Source organism: Oncorhynchus kisutch, linkage group LG30 (assembly GCF_002021735.2).
Source record: "Oncorhynchus kisutch isolate 150728-3 linkage group LG30, Okis_V2, whole genome shotgun sequence".
Taxonomy (NCBI): domain Eukaryota; kingdom Metazoa; phylum Chordata; class Actinopteri; order Salmoniformes; family Salmonidae; genus Oncorhynchus; species Oncorhynchus kisutch.
This window is the reverse complement of record NC_034203.2, coordinates 39,977,791-39,997,816: the sequence shown is the minus strand read 5'-3', so window position 1 is coordinate 39,997,816 and position 20,026 is coordinate 39,977,791. Positions and strand designations below refer to the sequence as shown.

The window sequence follows — 20,026 nt, the reverse complement described above, 5'->3', positions numbered from 1 at the left end:
CGGAGCACAGCAGGGGGAACAGCAAACAGAAACAGCATGTTGGAACGAAGAAGCGATTTATATCTAGTTTGTTTTCGGGGTTATGGTACTCAACTTTAAATTCTAGGTTTACTTTGTGGTACAAAACACTAGAAATGTTTCTTTCCGTAGAAGAAGAAGGCACTCAAATCAAACTGGTAATCACCACAAATCCACTTCCTGTCCAGAATAATGGCAGCTCTTTGCGCCACAGCGCCACCGCCAGGCTGGAGAGGAGGGTGCAAGGCACCAGGTATAACAGGGCCGGCTGACCCATCTGCATCAGGGCCAGAGCTACGAAGGTGATGAGCAGCCCGATACCATAACCTTCATGGGAGAGAGAGAGGAGGGAGAGGAGAGTGGGTGGAGGGGGAGGGAGAGGAGAGTGGGTGGAGGGGGAGAGAGAGGAGGGAGAGGAGAGTGGGTGGAGGGGGGAGAGCGGGAGAGAGAGGAGAGTGGGTGGAGGGAGAGGAAAGTGGGTGGAGGGAGAGGAGAGGAGACGAGAGTGGGTGGCGGGGGAGGAGAGTGGGTGGAGGGGGAGAGAGAGGAGGGAGTGGAGAGTGGGTGGAGGGGGAGGGAGAGGAGAGTGGGTGGAGGGGGAGAGAGAGAGAGAGAGGAGGGTGGGTGGGGGGAGGGAGAATGAAGCAGGTATGTTACTGCTTGTTTGGAACAAATACTAGTTGTTATAAAAGACTCTACACACAAATGACGTTTTTGACTATCAAAAAGGCAATGTGTCGCTCTTACCGATAGTGCAGGCCAGGAAATAGAACCGTGAGGACTGCATTAGGATGTCAAACCTGTGACAGTAGGCTATCAGCAGACCTGAGAAAGAAAGAACATGGTCAGCTCAACAGGGTCGAGTACAGATATCTCGCCACAGAAAGATACGATAACAAGAGTTAGATATTGTACGATAACAGGAGCAGAGTACAGTACAGTAGGAGGCTACAGGACTATAGTACAGTAGTGGAGTACACAGTACAGTAGTAAAATATAGTACAGTAGTAGAGTACAGTAGTAGAGTACAGTAGTAGACTATAGTACAGTAGTAGAGTACAGTAGTAGAGTACAGTAGTAGACTATAGTACAGTAGTAGAGTACAGTAGTAGACTATAGTACAGTAGTAGTCTATAGTACAGTAGTAGACTATAGTACAGTAGTAGAGTACTCAGCCTCCAGTATTTATGCTGCAGTAGTTTATGTGTCGGGGGGCTGGGGTCAGTTTGTTATATCTGGAGTACTTCTCCTGTCCTATTCGGTGTCCTGTGTGAATCTAAGTGTGCGTTCTCTAATTCTCTCCTTCTCTCTTTCTTTCTCTCTCTCGGAGGACCTGAGCCCTAGGACCATGCCCCAGGACTACCTGACATGATGACTCCTTGCTGTCCCCAGTCCACCTGGCCATGCTGCTGTTCCAGTTTCAACTGACCTGAGCCCTAGGACCATGCCCCAGGACTACCTGACATGATGACTCCTTGCTGTCCCCAGTCCACCTGGCCATGCTGCTGCTCCAGTTTCAACTTCCACCTGATTGTGCTGCTGCTCCAGTTTCAACTGTTCTGCCTTATTATTATTCGACCATGCTGGTCATTTATGAACATTTGAACATCTTGGCCATGTTCTGTTATAATCTCTACCCGGCACAGCCAGAAGAGGACTGGCCACCCCACATAGCCTGGTTCCTCTCTAGGTTTCTTCCTAGGTATTGGCCTTTCTAGGGAGTTTTTCCTAGCCACCGTGCTTCTACACCTGCATTGCTTGCTGTTTGGGGTTTTAGGCTGGGTTTCTGTACAGCACTTTGAGATATCAGCTGATGTACGAAGGGCTATATAAATAAATTTGATTTGATTTGATTTAGAGTACAGTAGTAGAGTACAGTAGTAGACCATAGTACAGTAGTAGACTATAGTACAGTAGTAGAGTAGAGTAGTAGACTACAGTACAGTAGTAGACTAGAGTACAGTAGTAGAGTACAGTAGTAGAGTACAGTAGTAGACTATAGTAGTAGACTATAGTACAGTAGTAGAGTACAGAGAGTACAGTAGTAGAGTACAGTAGTAGAGTGCAGTAGTAGACTATAGTACAGTAGTAGACTATAGTACAGTAGTAGACTATAGTACAGTAGTAGAGTACAGTAGTAGACTATAGTACAGTAGTAGAGTACAGTAGTAGATTATAGTACAGTAGTAGACTAGTACAGTAGTAGACTACAGTACAGTAGTACAGTAGTAGACTACAGTACAGTAGTAGTAGTCGTAGTACAGTCGTAGACTACAGTACAGTAGTAGAGTACAGTAGTAGACTATAGTACAGTAGTAGAGTACAGTAGTAGACTATAGTACAGTAGTAGTAGAGTACAGTAGTAGACTATAGTACAGTAGTAGTAGAGTACAGTAGTAGACTATAGTGCAGTAGTAGACTATAGTATAGTTGAAGACTAGTACAGTAGTAGAGTACAGTAGTAGACTATAGTACAGTAGTAGAATACAGTACAGTAGTAGACTATAGTACAGTAGTAGACTATAGTACAGTAGTGTAGTAGAGTAGTAGACTATGGTACAGTCGTAGACTACAGTACAGTAGTAGAATACAGTACAGTAGTAGACTATAGTACAGTAGTAGACTATAGTACAGTAGTAGTAGACTACAGTACATAGTAGACTATAGTACAGTAGTAGACTATAGTACAGTAGTAGACTATAGTACAGTAGTAGACTACAGTACAGTCGTAGACTACAGTACAGTAGTAGAATACAGTACAGTAGTAGACTATAGTACAGTAGTAGTAGAGTACAGTACAGTAGTAGACTATAGTACAGTCGTAGACTACAGTAGTAGACTATAGTACAGTAGTAGACTATAGTACAGTAGTAGACTATAGTACAGTAGTATAGTACAGTAGTAGACTATAGTACAGTCGTAGACTACAGTACAGTAGTAGACTACAGTACAGTAGTATAGTAGAGTAGTATTACCTGGGACTAAGATGTCTCCAAATCCCAGCAGAGAAAAGGGCCTGTCACACAGAGCCAGAGGGGAGGAGTTGAGGCGGGGCACTTTGAGCACCATAGGAAGCTGGAGGAAGGCCAGCAAGGACAGGGAGCATCCTTTATTAGTTACATTATCACAGCCTTCTACTGTTACATCACTTCAAGAGAACGAACAACTGTCATAATGAGACCAAATCAAATCAAATTGATGCCTACTGTACCTTTTCATGTGTGGAGGAGTCAGAGGGCCCCGCCGCCACCTCCACCATAATACTATGGCCACTCTGAGGAGACAAACACAGGACAACAACATGGTAGTGGCTTAATGCAGGGTTTCCCAAACTTGGTCCCGGGGCCCCCACTAGGTGCACGTGTTGTTTTTTGCCCTAGCACTACACAGCCGATTCAAACAAACAAAAGCTTGATGATGAGTTGGTTATTTGAATCAGCTGTGTAGTACTAGGGCAAAAAAATAAAAACGACATGTTCACCCCAAGGGGGGGCCCCAGGACTGAGTTTGGGAAACACTGATAATGTAGTCCATTTATCTAGCCAGTTAGTTACTGCTTCATGTATAGCACATACAGTGCGTTCAGAAAGTATTCACACCCTTTTGTTATGGCAAGCCTAAATAAATAAGTTCAGGAGTTAAAATGTGCTTTACAAGTCACATAATAAGTTGCTTGGACTCACTCTGTGTCCAATAATAGTGTTTAACATGATTTTTTGAATGACTAACTAATCTCTGTACTCCACACACACATTATCTGTAAGGTCCCTCAGTCGAGCAGTGAATTTCAAAGACATATTCAAGCACAATGACCAGGGAGGTTTTCCAATACCACGCAAAGAAGGGCACCTATTGGTAGATGGCTAAAAATAAATTGACATTGAATATCCCTTCGAGCATAGTGAAGTTATTAATCATCTATACAACCCAGTCACGACAAATATAAAGGCATCCTTCCTAACTCAGTTGCCGAAGAGGAAGGAAACCACTCAGGGATTTCATCATAAGGTCAATGGTGACTTTAAAACCGTTTCAGAGTTTATTGGCTGTGATATGAGAAAACTGAGGATGGATCAACAACATTGTAGTTACTCCACAATACTAACCTAAATGACAGAGTGAAAAGAAGGAATACTTTCTGAAGGCACTGTTTAGCACCGCCTGTATAGCACCGCCTGTTTAGCACCGCCTGTATAGCACCGCCTGTATAGCACCGCCTGTATAGCACCGCCTGTTTAGCACCGCCTGTATAGCACTGCCCGTGTGGCACCACCTGTATAGCACCGCCTGTTTAGCACCGTCTGTTTAGCACCGCCTGTTTAGCACCGCCTGTTTAGCACCGCATGTATAGCACCGCCTGTATAGCACCCCCTGTATAGCACCGCCTCATCTTACCCTGATGAAAAGACAGCTTGGCTGTCGAAACGTTGGTAATTCAATTATTGCATCTGAGCTCCTAGAGTGTGCGGCTCTCTTTTATTTTATTTTCAAGTTTTCTACTCCGCTAGCCAACACCTCGTCTTAATAGGTGTGCGTTTCTTTTTCTTCTAGATAGCACCGCCTGTATAGCACCGCCTGTATAGCACCGCCTGTTTAGCACCGCCTAAGTCTTATCTTTTTTCACTAATTCAGATCAGCTTTTTGCCAATAATTGGTGAAAATATCAGAAATTTGTCCTGTAACAAAAAGCGCTTTAGGATTAAATAGGTATCAATATTTCCTATTCAAAAGGAGGGGCTCCACTGTGACGTACCTTGGTGAAGAGCGGAGTAATAAAAACAAAGAAAACATCGTAGACAAACAGGGTCACCAGCAGCATGGTGCAGGCCTGGAGCAGAACACATGGAAGAACAAGAAGACATTAATACGACTTCTCCAGCTTATGGATGTTGTTCAACGAGGTTAGATACAGAGGTCACTGCATGTCATAGGGGGTCGGGGGAAAAAAACAATTGGTCATTAAACACGCACATGCATGATCATCAGTACAACTCCTGGCCCTACGTAGTTAATGTGGTCAGTAACACTTTAATGTTACAGACAAATCCACTGACTTGAATGGGATAGTCCAGTTCTAGTGATTCTACTTTTATTATATAATCATTTAGTTAGTGCTTGCAATTTGCCCTATTTCACACATGTACAAGTGTGTACTAATACGCATGTGTGAATTGGAAATGTTTTTGTTGTGTTTGTAGTGTGTAGAGTGGGGTCACAGCCAGGAACTGCCATTATCAATGGAGATCCTGAAGCAATTAGGGATAAGTGCCTTGCTCAAGGGCACATAAAGATTTTGTTCTACCTTGTCGGCTCTGGGATTCGAACAAGCGAGATTTTGGTTGCCGGCCCACCGCTCGGCTACCTTCCGCCCTGTTACGCTATGATCCATCTACGTGTATCGATTGAATTACAGTTGAAGTCGGAAGTTTACATACACTAAGTTGACTGTGCCTTTAAACAGCTTGGAAAATTCCAGAAAATTATGTTATGGCATTAGAAGCTTCTGATAGGCCAATTGCCATCATTTGAGTCAATTGAAGGTGTACGTGTGGATGTATTTCAAGGCCTACCTTCAAGGCCTAAACTTAGTTCCTTTTCGCCTGACATCATGGGAAAATCAAAAGAAATCAGACAAGATCTCAAGACATCAGTCAGGAAGTTAAAGCTTGGTCACAAATGGGTCTTCCAAATGGACAATGACCCCAAGCATAATTCCAAAGTTGGAAAAATGGCTTAAGGACAACAAAGTCAAGGTATTGGAGTGGCCATCACAAAGCCCTGACCTCAATCCTATAGAAAATGTGTGGGCAGAACTGAAAAAGCGTGTGCGAGCATGGAGGCCTATAAACCTGGCTCAGTTACACCAGCTCTGTCAGGTGGAATGGGCCAAAATTCACCCAACTTATTTTGGGAAGCTTGTGGAAGGCTACCAGAAACGTTTGACCCAAGTTAATAAAGGCAATGCTACCAAATACTAATTGAGTGTATGTAAACTTCTGACCCACTGAGAATGTGATAAAAGAAATCCTTCTCTCTACTACTATTCTGACATTTCACATTCTTAAAATAAAGTTGTGATGTTTTTTACTAAGATTTGTGAAAAACTGAGTTTGCATATGTATTTGGCTAAGGTGTATGTAAACTTTAGACTTCAACTGTACGTATAGAATCATACTGACTATACAATTATAGGATCTCTATACTGGTGGGCTCCCGCACTGCATCTCAGTGCTAGAGGCGTCATTACAGACAACCTGATTCGAATCCAGGCTCTATCATAACCGGCTGTGATTGGGAGTCCCATATAGAGGTACACAATTGGCCCAGCGTCGTCCGGGTTTGGCAGGTGTAGGCTGTCATTGTACATAAGAATTTGTTTTTAACTGACTTGCCTAGTTAAATAAAATACAAATGAAGCGAATAGACCTGGCATTAAAACGGTGTATGCACCTTAAACGTGGGCAGTCTGATAGTCTTGAGCATGTAGAGACAGAAGGCTATGCCCAGGGCGTCTTGTAACACCCACGCCCACCTAGGAGAGGACACAGCAGATGGCAGGAACAACAGTTAACAGTTTTGTACAGTTACACATACAAAACACCTCAAGTAGCAATGCAAATATCACAGTACAGCTATATGGACACTCAGTCACTATGGTACTTTTTAATGGTGAGTTTACAAAACATAGATTTGAAACTTGTATCTCATTATGGTGAAATAAGTATAGCCAGTTGTAACTGTAATGGCTTAGCAGATAAGAAAAGACGATCAGTATTTACCTGGCTAAAAGAGAAGGAATATATCTATTGTTTACAGGAAACTCATTCAGCGATGTTAGATGAAGCTGTGTGGAAAAAGGACTGGGAGTGAAATATACTTCTCCCAATGGGCAAAGAAATTTAAAAAGGGGTGATATTAATTAACAGTAATTTTGATCTGAATGTGCAAATTGTCCAAACAGATCCTCAAGGTAGATGGATGATTTTAAATAGGTTATTTGACCATAACCAGACATGGCTCATTAACCTATACAGTCTGAATAATGATGATCCACACTTCTTTGAAAACATATATATTCTGTTAAAGGTCCCCAAAGCCCACACATCCCTGGGTCGCTTGTCTTTTCAGTTCGCTGCAGCTAGCGACTGGAACGAGCTGCAACAAACACATCTCTTCATTCAAAGACTCAATCATGGACACTCTTACTGACAGTTGTGGCTGTTTTCTGTGATGTATTGTTTTCTCTGCCTTCTTGCCCTTTGTGTTGTTGTCTATGCCCAATAATGTTTGTACCATGTTTTATGCTGCTACCATGTTGTGACGCTACCACGTTGTTGTCATATGGTTTTGCTACCATGCTGTGTTGTCATGTGCTGCTGCTTTGCTATGTTGTTGTCTTAGGTCTGTCTTTATGTAGTGTTGTCTCTCTTGTCATGATGTGTGTTTTGTCCTATATTTAATATATTTTATTACATTTGTTTTGTATTTTTAATCCCCCGTCCCCCGCAGGAGGACTTTTGCCTTTTGGTAGGCCATCATTGGTTCTTAACTGACTTGCCTAGTTAAATAAAAGGTTAAATTAAATTAAAATAAAAAATTAAATAAATGATTATGGTGGGAGATTATAATATAGTTTTAAATATCTCTATGGACTGTAAAGGAAATCACACTATAACCTATCAACCTCATGCACTTAAGGAAATCACAAATGTCATGGATATATTAGAACTAGTGGATACATGGAGGTTTAATATCCTGACCTAGTGAGATATACATGGAGGAGGTTTAATATCCTGACCTAGTGAGATATACATGGAGGAGGTTTAATATCCTGACCTAGTGAGATATACATGGAGGAGGTTTAATATCCTGACCTAGTGAGATATACATGGAGGAGGTTTAATATCCTGATCTAGTGAGATATACATGGAGGAGGTTTAATATCCTGACCTAGTGAGATATACATGGAGGAGGTTTAATATCCTGACCTAGTGAGATATACATGGAGGAGGTTTAATATCCTGATCTAGTGAGATATACATGGAGGAGGTTTAATATCCTGACCTAGTGAGATATACATGGAGGAGGTTTAATATCCTGACCTAGTGAGATATACATGGAGGTTTAATATCCTGACCTAGTGAGATATACATGGAGGAGGTTTAATATCCTGACCTAGTGAGATATACATGGAGGAGGTTTAATATCCTGACCTAGTGAGATATACATGGAGGCTTAATATCCTGACCTAGTGAGATATACATGGAGGAGGTTTAATATCCTGACCTAGTGAGATATACATGGAGGAGGTTTAATATCCTGACCTAGTGAGATATACATGGAGGAGGTTTAATATCCTGACCTAGTGAGATATACATGGAGGCTTAATATCCTGACCTAGTGAGATATACATGGAGGAGGTTTAATATCCTGACCTAGTGAGATATACATGGAGGAGGTTTAATATCCTGACCTAGTGAGATATACATGGAGGAGGTTTAATATCCTGACCTAGTGAGATATACATGGAGGCTTAATATCCTGACCTAGTGAGATATACATGGAGGATGTTTAATATCCTGACCTAGTGAGATATACATGGAGGAGGTTTAATATCCTGAACTAGTGAGGCTCAATCAAGCTAGTCGTCTTGACTACTTTCTTATTATTTCATTCTCTCTGGCACCAAAAGTTTAAAAAATAAAATAAGGTGATCGGGGACAGAATGTGGTCGGACCATCAAATAATTGTCGTATACATCCTGAAGGTATTCAGACCCCTTGACTTTTTCCACCAAGTTACGTTGAAGCCTTATTCGAAAATGGATTTTTTAAAATATTTTTTTTATTGAACTGAAATATTACATTTGCATTAGTATTCAGAACCTTTAATCACTACTTTGTTGAAGCACCTTTGGCAGCGATTACAGCCTTGAGTCTTCTTGGGTACGATGGCACAAGCTTGCCACACCTGTATTTAGCGAGTTTCTCACAGTTTACAATTGGCTCATTCATCCCCCTCCTCTCCCCTGTAACTATTCCCCAGGTCGTTGCTGCAAATGAGAACGTGTTCTCAGTCAACTTACCTGGTAAAATAACGGATAAATAAATAAAATGGTACCCTTCCCTAGATCTGTGCCTCAAAACAATCCTGTCTCTGAGCTCCAAGGACAATTATTTTTAAATCTTAAATACAGAAATGTCCCAAAAATAATTTACTGAAACTTGTTACAAATGACAGAGTCACCCATGATTCACCAAATTACATTTTGAAAGAGGAAATGAAGAACTTTAAGCATATGTTTTTGTTTCAGTCTCCTCCATCTCCACTAACCAAAGCGAAGTATGTGGATTTGTTTTATATTATTATTATTATATATATATTTTTTAAATCGGGCCTCTCGTGTGGCGCAGTGGTCTAAGGTACTGCATCGCAGTGCTAGCTGTGCCATCAGAGATTCTGGGTTCGAGCCCAGGCTCTGTTGCAGCCAGCCGCGACCCGGAGGTCCATGGGGCAACGCACAATTGGCCCAACGCTGTCCGGGTTAGGGAGGGTTTGGCTGGCAGGGATATCCTTGTCTGTTTCTCAAACTAGACACCCTAATGTACTTTCCTCTTGCTAAGTTGTGCACCGGGGCCTCCCACTCCTCTTTCTATTCTGGTTAGTGCCAGTTTGAGCTGTTCTGTGAAGGGAGTAGTACACAGCGTTGTACAAGATCTTCAGTTTCTTGGCAATTTCTCGCATGGAATAGCCTTCATTTCTCAGAACAAGAATAGACTGATGAGCTTTAGAAGAAAGTTCTTTGCTTCTGGCCATTTTGAGCCTGTAATCGAACCCACAAATGCTGATGCTCCAGATACTCAACTAGTCTAAAGAAGGCAAGTTTTATTGCTTATTTAATCAGAACAACAGTTTTCAGCTGTGCTAACATAATTGCAAAAGGGTTTTCTAATGATCAATTAGCCTTTTAAAATTATAAACTTGGATTAGCAAACACAACGTGCCATTGGAACACAGGAGTGATGGTTGTTGATAATGGGCCTCTGTAAGCCTATGTAGATATTCCTTCTTTTTAAAAAAAAATTTAACTGCCGTTTCCAGCTACAATAGTAATTTACAACATTAACCATGTCTTCACTGTATTTCTGATCAATTTGATGTTATTTTAATGAATAAAAAAATGTGCCTTCCTTTCAAAAACAAGGACAATTCTAAGTGACCCCAAACTTTTGAACGGTGGTGTACATGTGATATGAGTAATGTAAGACATGTAAACATTATTAAAGTGGCATTATTTAGAGTGGCTTTGTATAAAGTGACGAGTGAGCCATTTATTAAAGTGGCCAGTGATTGGATCTCAATGTAGGCAGCAGCCTCTCGGAGTTAGTGATTGCTGCTTAGCAGTCTGATGGCCTTGAATAGAAGGTGATTTCAGTCTCTCGGTCCCAGCTTTGATGCACCTGTACTGACCTCGCCTTCTGGATTGTAGCGGTGTGAACAGGCAGTGGCGCGGGTGGTTGATGTCCTTGATGATCTTTTTGGCCTCCCTGTGACATTGGGTGCTGTAGGTGTCATGGAGGGCAGGTAGTTTGCCCCTGGTGATGCTTTGTGCAGACCACACCACCCACTGGAGAGCCTTGCGGTTGAGGGCGGAGCAGTTGCCGTACCAGGCTGTGATACAGCCCGACAGGATGCTCTCGATTGTGCATCTGTAAAAGTTTGTCAGGGTTTTGGGTGACAAGCCACATTTTTTCAGCCTCCTGAGGTTGAAGAGGTGCTGTTGCACCTTCTTCACCACACTGTCTGTGTGGGTGGACAATTTCAGTTTGTCCGTGATGTGTACGCCCAGGAACTTAAAACTTTCCACCTTCTCCACTGCTATCCCTTCGATGTGGATAGGGGGGTGCTCCCTCTGCTGTTTCCTGAAATCCACAATCACCTCCTTTGTTTTGTTGATGTTGAGTGAGAGGTTGTTTTCCTGACACCACACTCCGAGTGCCCTCACATCCTCCCTGTAGACTCTTATCGTTGTTGGTAATCAAGCCCACTACTGATGTGTCGTCTGCAAACTTGATGATTGAGTTGGAGGCGTGCATGGCCACGTAGTCGTGGGTGAACAGGGGGTACAGGAGGGGGTTGAGCACAAACCCTTGTGGGGCCCCAGTGTTGAGGGTCAGCGAAGTGGAGATTGTTGTTTCCTACCTTCACCTGGGGGCGGCCCATCAGAAATTCTAGGACCCAGTTGCACAGGGCAGGGTTAAGACCCAGGGCCTCCACCTCGATGATGAACTTGGAGGGTACTATGGTGTTGAATGCTGAGCTGTGATCGATGAACAGCATTCTTACATAGGTATTCCTCTTGTCCAGGTGGGACAGGGCAGTGTGCACTGTGATGGCTATTGCATTATCTGTGGACCTGTTGGGGCGGTATGCAAACTGAATTGGGTCTAGGGTGGCCGGTAAGGTGGAGGTGATATGATCCTTGACTAGTCTCTCAAAGCACTTCATGATGACAGAAGTGAGTGCTATGGGGCGGTAGTCATTTATTTCAGTTATCTTTGCCTTCTTGGGTACAGGAACAATGGTAGCCATCTTTAAGCATGTGGGGACAACCGACTGGGATAGGGAGCGATTGAATATGTCCGCAAACACACAAGTCGGCTGGTCTGTGCTCTGAGGACGCGGCTAGGGATGGCATCTGGGCCAGCAGCCTTGCGAGGGTTAACACGTTTAAATGTTTTATTCACGTCACCCACGGAGAAGGAGAGGCGCAGTCCTTGTTAGCGGGCCGCGACGGTGGCAGTGTGTTATCCTCAAAACGGGCAAAGAAGGTGTTTAGCTTGTCTGGAAGCTTGACGTTGGTGTCCGTGACGTGGCTGGTTTTCTTTTTGTATTCCGTGATTTCCTGTAGACCCTGCCACATACGTCTCGTGTCTGAGCCGTTGAATTTCGACTCCACCTTGTCCCTGTACTTGTATTTCACTTGTTTGATTGCCTTGCGGAGGGAATAACTGTAACGACATTCAGAGGTGGAAGAAGGATCGGACCAAAGCGCAGCGTGGTATGTGTTCATGATGTAATATTTAATGAAACGAACGGAACACTGAAATACAAAACAATAAAGTGAACGAACGAAAACCGAAACAGTACCGTGTGGACCAAACACTCACACGGAAAAGAAATACCCACAACTCAAAAGTGAAACCCAGGCTACCTGTTTGAGGTTGTGGACAGGTGTCTTTTATACTGATAACAAGTTCAAACAGGTGCCATTAATACAGGTAACCAGTGGAGGACAGAGGAGCCTCTTAAAGAAGAAGTTACAGGTCTGTGAGAGCCAGAAATCTTGCTTGTTTGTAGGTGACCAAATACTTATTTTCCACCATAATCTTTAAATAAATTCATAAAAAATCCTACAATGTGATTTTCTGGATTTTTCCCCCTAATTTTGTCTGTCATAGTTGAAGTGTACCTATGATGAAAATTACAGGCCTCTCTCATCTTTTTAAGTTGGAGAACTTGCACAATTGGTGGCTGACTAAATACTTTTTTGCCCCACTGTACATATCCTAAAAGAAAGAAATGATCTCACTCCAATAAATTTGTATAGAAAGTTAGCAAAAATAGATAAGATCTTGCTACCTTGGAAAGGAAAATACCTGTCTATTTTTTGAGAAATCACCCTGATTAACTCTTCAGTCATATCTCAGTTTAATGTTGTTGTTCATTAGTTTACTCGGGTGGTAGGGTTAGTTGAAAATGATAAAGGAAAATATATTTTAAAAAGATAAAAATGTATATGGGGGATTGAAAAATCTGATCTACCACCTAAAAATAAAATAAACGCCTCAGGAAGACTATGTTGGCCACGGAGCTGAAACCTGCTGCCTAAGCATTCATTAGATCTGGGAGCTAAAGGCTCAAACCAGTCTTCAGGTCTCTGGCAACATTACTCATCCCTCCAGCGTAGACAACCAGTAAGACGGTTGGAAGATTCCAGGAATAAGCAGGAAATCTGGGAATCCTCTAACTGGGATTTATGGAAAACCTGGGAATTTTATAGAAGTTACTTTCCGAATATTCCGGAATTTTGCCACCCTAATACTCACTGGTCTTCGTTGCGGAACACACCCCAGGTGACGCTGACTCCGATACAGAAGGCTGACAACAGCAGCATGCGGACCTGAGGCCTCTTGTGGCAGTAAGGCAAGTTGTTCTCTGGGATCCTGCACACACACACACACATCAGGAAGAAGTTGGAAAAAGTTAATACAATTTTAAAAAATACAACAATAGATGGAGAAGAGTCAACTATTTGCTTTGATTCAATTTCTGTTTTATTTTTTGGGGTTGATTGTGTAATCCTCTTGTGATTTGTGTTGTTGTTAGGTTGATTGTGGACTACTTCCTGGTGATTATAAACAGATCTTTGTTAGGTTGATGGTAAGTCTCTCACCTGCACTTCCCGAAGGGGAGTCTCCTAACAAAGGGCCAGAGACAGCTGTACAGGCCAACAGACGAGGCCAGGCAGAATATCCCAATGATCATATAAACTACACAGACAGAGAGGATAGAATACAACAATGATCATAGACACTACACAGACAGAGAGGATAGAATACAACAATGATCATAGACACTAAACAGACAAAGAGGATAGAATCCAACAATGATCATAGACACTAAACAGACAAAGAGGATAGAATCCAACAATGATCATAGACACTACACAGACAGAGAGGATAGAATCCAACAATGATCATAGACACTACACAAAGGCAGAGAGACAGGTATAGACAGGTAGAGATGGGTACAGGTTTATATACAGGTGGTCATAGACTAGATTAAGAGACAGGTAGAGACAGGTAGAGACAGGTAGAGAAGGGTACAGGTTTATATATAGGTGGTCATAGACTAGATTAAGATACAGGTATAGACAGGTAGTGACAGGTATAGATGGGTACAGGTTTATATATAGGTGGTCATAGACTAGATTAAGATACAGGTATAGACAGGTAGTGACAGGTAGTGACAGGTAGAGACAGGTAGAGACAGGTAGAGACAGGTAGAGAAGGGTACAGGTTTATATACAGGTGGTCATAGACTAGATTAAGAGACAGGTATAGACAGGTAGAGATGGGTATAGGCAGGTAGAGATGTATATACAGGTGGTCATAGACTAGATTAGGAGACAAGTATAGACAGGTAGAGACAGATATGGACAGGTAGAGATGGGTACAGGTGTATATACAGGTGGTCAGACTAGATTAAGAGACAGGTATAGACAGGTATAGACAGGTAGAGACAGGTATAGAGAGGTAGAGATGGGTATAGACAGGTAGAGATGTATATACAGGTGGGCATGGACTAGATTAAGAGACAGGTATAGACAGGTATAGATGGGTACAGGTGTATATACAGGTAGTCATAGACTAGATTAAGAGACAGGTATAGACAGGTATAGACAGGTAGAGGCAGAGAGTCGGGTAAAGGCAGAGGTACAGGTGTATATACAGGTAGTCATTGACTAGATTAAGAGACAGGTATAGACAGGTATAGACAGGTAGAGGCAGAGAGACGGGTACAGGCAGAGAAACAGGTATAGACAGGTATAGACAGGTAAAGGCAGAGAGACAGGTAAAGGCAGAGAGACAGGTATAGAAGGGGACAGGTTTACATACAGGTGGTCATAGACTAGATTAAGATACAGGTATAGACAGGTATAGACAGGTATAGAAGGGGACAGGTTTACATACAGGTGGTCATAGACTAGATTAAGATACAGGTATAGACAGGTAGTGACAGGTAGAGAAGGGTACGGGTTTATATACAGGTGGTCATAGACTAGATTAAGATACAGGTATAGACAGGTAGTGACAGGTAGAGAAGGGACGGGTTTATATACAGGTGGTCATAGACTAGATTAAGATACAGGTATAGACAGGTAGTGACAGGTATAGATGGGTACGGGTTTACATACAGGTGGTCATAGACTAGATTAAGATACAGGTATAGACAGGTAGTGACAGGTAGAGAAGGGTACGGGTTTACATACAGGTGGTCATAGACTAGATTAAGATACAGGTATAGACAGGTAGTGACAGGTATAGATGGGTACAGGTTTATATACAGGTGGTCATAGACTAGATTAAGATACAGGTATAGACAGGTAGTGACAGGTATAGATGGGTACAGGTTTATATACAGGTGGTCATAGACTAGATTAAGATACAGGTATAGACAGGTAGTGACAGGTAGAGAAGGGTACGGGTTTATATACAGGTGGTCATAGACTAGATTAAGATACAGGTATAGACAGGTAGTGACAGGTAGAGAAGGGTACAGGTTTATATACAGGTGGTCATAGACTAGATTAAGAGACAGGTATAGACAGGTATAGACAGGTAGAGAAGGGTACGGGTTTATATACAGGTGGTCATAGACTAGATTAAGATACAGGTATAGACAGGTAGTGACAGGTAGAGAAGGGTACGGGTTTACATACAGGTGGTCATAGACTAGATTAAGATACAGGTATAGACAGGTAGTGACAGGTATAGATGGGTACAGGTTTATATACAGGTGGTCATAGACTAGATTAAGATACAGGTATAGACAGGTAGAGACAGGTAGAGAAGGGTACGGGTTTATATACAGGTGGTCATAGACTAGATTAAGATACAGGTATAGACAGGTAGTGACAGGTAGAGAAGGGTACAGGTTTATATACAGGTGGTCATAGACTAGATTAAGAGACAGGTATAGACAGGTATAGACAGGTAGAGAAGGGTACGGGTTTATATACAGGTGGTCATAGACTAGATTAAGATACAGGTATAGACAGGTAGTGACAGGTAGAGAAGGGTACGGGTTTACATACAGATGGTCATAGACTAGATTAAGAGACAGGTAGAGACAGGTATAGATGGGTACAGGTGTATATACAGGTGGTCAGACTAGATTAAGAGACAGGTATAGACAGGTAGAGAGAGGTAGAGAGAGGTAGAGAGAGGTAGATACAGGTAGAGACAGGTAGAGATGGGTATAGACAGGTAGAGATGTATATACAGGTGGTCATAGACTAGATTAAGAGACAAGTAAAGACAGGTAGAGACAGGTATAGACAGGTAGAGATGGGTACAGGTGTATATACAGGTGGTCTCACTAGATTACGAGACAGGTATAGACAGGTAGAGATGGGTATAGACAGGTAGAGATGTATATACAGGTGGTCATAGACTAGATTCAGAGACAAGTAAAGACAGGTAGAGACAGGTATAGACAGGTAGAGATGGGTACAGGTGTATATACAGGTGGTCAGACTAGATTACGAGACAAGTATAGACAGGTAGAGATGGGTATAGACAGGTACAGGTTTATATACAGGTGGTCAGACTAGATTCAGAGACAAGTATAGACAGGTAGAGATGGGTATAGACAGGTACAGGTTTATATACAGGTGGTCATAGACTAGATTAAGAGACAGGTATAGACAGGTAGAGATGGGTACGGGTTTATATACAGGTGGTCATAGACTAGATTATGATACAGGTATAGACAGGTAGAGAAGGGTATAGACAGGTACAGGTTTATATACAGGTGGTCATAGACTAGATTATGATACAGGTATAGACAGGTAGAGAAGGGTATAGACAGGTACAGGTTTATATTCAGGTGGTCATAGACTAGATTAAGAGACAGGTATAGACAGGTAGAGATGGGTACGGGTTTATATACAGGTGGTCATAGACTAGATTATGATACAGGTATAGACAGGTAGAGAAGGGTATAGACAGGTACAGGTTTATATACAGGTGGTCATAGACTAGATTATGATACAGGTATAGACAGGTAGAGAAGGGTATAGACAGGTACAGGTTTATATACAGGTGGTCATAGACTAGATTATGATACAGGTATAGACAGGTAGAGATGGGTACGGGTTTATATACAGGTGGTCATAGACTAGATTAAGATACAGGTATAGAGAGGTAGTGACAGGTAGAGAAGGGTACGGGTTTATATACAGGTGGTCATAGACTAGATTACGATACAGGTATAGACAGGTAGAGAAGGGTACGGGTTTATATACAGGTGGTCATAGACTAGATTAAGATACAGGTATAGACAGGTATAGACAGGTATAGACAGGTAGAGACAGGTAGAGACAGGTATAGACAGGTAGAGACAGGTATAGATGGGTACAGGTGTATATACAGGTGGTCATAGACTAGATTCAGAGACAGGTATAGACAGGTATAGACAGGTATAGATGGGTACAGGTGTATATACAGGTGGTCATAGACTAGATTAAGAGACAGGTATAGACAAGTAGAGACAGGTAGAGACAGGTATAGATGGGTACAGGTGTATATACAGGTGGTCATAGACTAGATTCAGAGACAGGTATAGACAAGTAGAGACAGGTAGAGACAGGTATAGATGGGTACAGGTGTATATACAGGTGGTCATAGACTAGATTCAGAGACAGGTATAGACAAGTAGAGACAGGTAGAGACAGGTATAGATGGGTACAGGTGTATATACAGGTGGTCATAGACTAGATTAAGAGACCAGTATAGACAGGTAGAGATAGGTAGAGACAGGTAGAGACAGGTATAGACAGGTATAGACAGGTATAGACAGGTAGAGACAGTTAGAGACAGGTAGAGACAGGTAGAGACAGGTATAGATGGGTACAGGTGTATATACAGGTGGTCATAGACTAGATTAAGAGACCGGTATAGACAAGTAGAGCCAGGTAGAGCCAGGTAGAGCCAGGTAGAGACAGGTATAGACAGGTAGAGACAGGTAGAGACAGGTAGAGACAGGTATAGACAGGTAGAGACAGGTATAGACAGGTAGAGACAGGTAGAGATGGGTACAGGTGTATATACAGGTGGTCATAGACTAGATTAAGAGACCGGTATAGACAAGTAGAGCCAGGTAGAGCCAGGTAGAGCCAGGTAGAGACAGGTATAGACAGGTAGAGATGGGTAGAGACAGGTATAGACAGGTAGAGACAGGTATAGACAGGTATAGACAGGTAGAGACAGGTAGAGACAGGTAGAGACAGGTAGAGACAGGTATAGACAGGTAGAGACAGGTATAGACAGGTATAGATGGGTACAGGTGTATATACAGGTGGTCATAGACTAGATTAAGAGACCGGTATAGACAAGTAGAGCCAGGTAGAGACAGGTAGAGACAGGTATAGACCCAGGTTGTACCCAGTTGGTCGTAGAAGAAGTAGAGCAGCACCAGCATGGAGCAGCACATGACAACGAACACAGAGATCATGATGGGCGTCACGTCCACCGTCTCCTCGTCCTGCTTCTCCACGCTGTCATCACGCTTGTGCTTCAGGTAACGCCTGCAGACAGAGGGACACCACAGGGACACGTGAGGGGGGCCCCTGGGGACTGTCGTCAGTAACAGACCCCTCTCCATCCTGAGGCAACTGGTCTTCACCCTTCATCCTAAAGCTAGAGCCCCCCCCCCTCCAGGTAGAAGATCTAAGATCAGCTGTAATACCCTCCCCAAATACTGGAGAGGCTTTAACTGTAGGATGAAGAGGGGTCTGTTACTGACAGTGGGAGGGTAAAGGGGGGGTTGATGCACGGACCGGTTTGTGTTGTTTTATTTACCTTGTATAACAGTATTTCAACGTTTGGTTTGTTAAAATGTGTTACGCTTCTCCGCCATGTTTAGTAATGTCAGTTTTTATGGTTTACCCCATTCGCTATGTGTCGTCACTCTCCCTCTCTCTTCCACACACGCCCCCCCCCCCCCCCCCCGTCACTCAAAGAGAGCAGTTTTTATGGTTTACCCCATTCGCTATGTGTCGTCACTCTCCCTCTCTTCCACACACACCCCCCCCCCCCCGTCACTCAAAGAGAGCAGTTTTTGCACTACATCAGTCCTTTATTCCTCAGTAGCCAGGTTTCCATCCAATTCGCGACAGATTTTGTGGTGAATATTCTAATATCTGCATATTTTCCCACCCGTGGTGAGTTTCCACCAAACAGACTTGTCGTGGATAAAAATCAGTGTGTGATGACGTAGTGCAGTTATTCTCAAACTGTGGGGAAGCGAGGGGTTGGCGGGTGGGGCGCGGGGGGTTGGCTGGTGGGGCGCGGGGGCTGATGGGTACCACTACCCAATTTACTCTTGAAAGTTGTAATAGTAGACGGCACAAGGTGCCATTTCTAAATTGGGTAGTGCATCATCAGTTCCTCTTGTCATGTCAGTCATTGTCGACCTTAGAGAGATATTTATAACTTGTCAGAAAGGTCAACTAGACCATGTCAACTGTTTTTTAGCCCATAGATATTGTTGTAATTTCTTTGTCACTCAAATATCACACGAATACACATTAGACATGGAAAAATGTATAGAATTGCTGGAAATATGCTTCAAAATCTGCAAAATGTTCTCTCCACCAACAACAGGGGTGTGAACAGTTTGAGTCATTTTTTTTATTTGTACCTTTATTTAACCAGGCAAGTCATTTAGAAAAATGACGGCCTAGGAACAGTGGGTTAACTGCCTGTTCAGGGGCAGAACGACAGATTTTGTACCTTGTCACCTTGTCAGCTCAGGGATTTGAACTTGCAACCTAGTACCACTACTACTACTAGTACTATACTATACTGACAGCGTGGAGAAACAGGACGAATGGTTACTAGTCCAATGCTCTAACCACTAGGCTACCCTGCCGCCCTATTTCTATGGGCACAGTGCTTGTGCCCATAGAAATAGCACATGATGCTGGAAGGAGGGCCTGAGTGAAAAGATTTGGGAACCCCTGACATAATGCACACAAAAATGTACTTTTTCAAATGTGTCTACTCTGGTCTGGACACGTGCTCTCTAGCCAAACGCTCAAAGATACAATGGGGGTAGGCTAGTATATTATAATGAGACTTTTATGGATAAGAGAAAAAATATTTGTATTTGTCAAATGGCAGTCAAGCATCGATCATCATATCACCCAAGACCCTTTATA

The 20,026-nt window shown here is 42.7% G+C and overlaps 1 protein-coding gene across 3 annotated transcripts in view; it reads right to left on the bottom strand.

The window, feature by feature from the left end:
• The window catches only part of sppl2 (signal peptide peptidase-like 2), a 29,000-nt gene that overhangs the window by 2,295 nt on the left and 6,679 nt on the right, over nt 1–20,026 (bottom strand). For 2 of the 3 annotated variants that reach the window (XM_031810006.1, XM_031810007.1), the window contains exons 6-14: nt 18,249–18,391; nt 13,475–13,571; nt 13,128–13,244; nt 6,469–6,550; nt 4,772–4,846; nt 3,230–3,292; nt 2,994–3,093; nt 766–843; nt 185–345 (exon numbers count right to left, since the gene is read on the bottom strand). In XM_031810006.1, coding sequence (XP_031665866.1) covers nt 185–345; nt 766–843; nt 2,994–3,093; nt 3,230–3,292; nt 4,772–4,846; nt 6,469–6,550; nt 13,128–13,244; nt 13,475–13,571; nt 18,249–18,391 — 916 coding nt within the window. Of the gene's footprint in view, nt 1–94; nt 346–765; nt 844–2,993; nt 3,094–3,229; nt 3,293–4,771; nt 4,847–6,468; nt 6,551–13,127; nt 13,245–13,474; nt 13,572–18,248; nt 18,392–20,026 lie in introns of all 3 variants that reach the window. The other variant, XR_004206330.1, reaches the window with a different exon arrangement.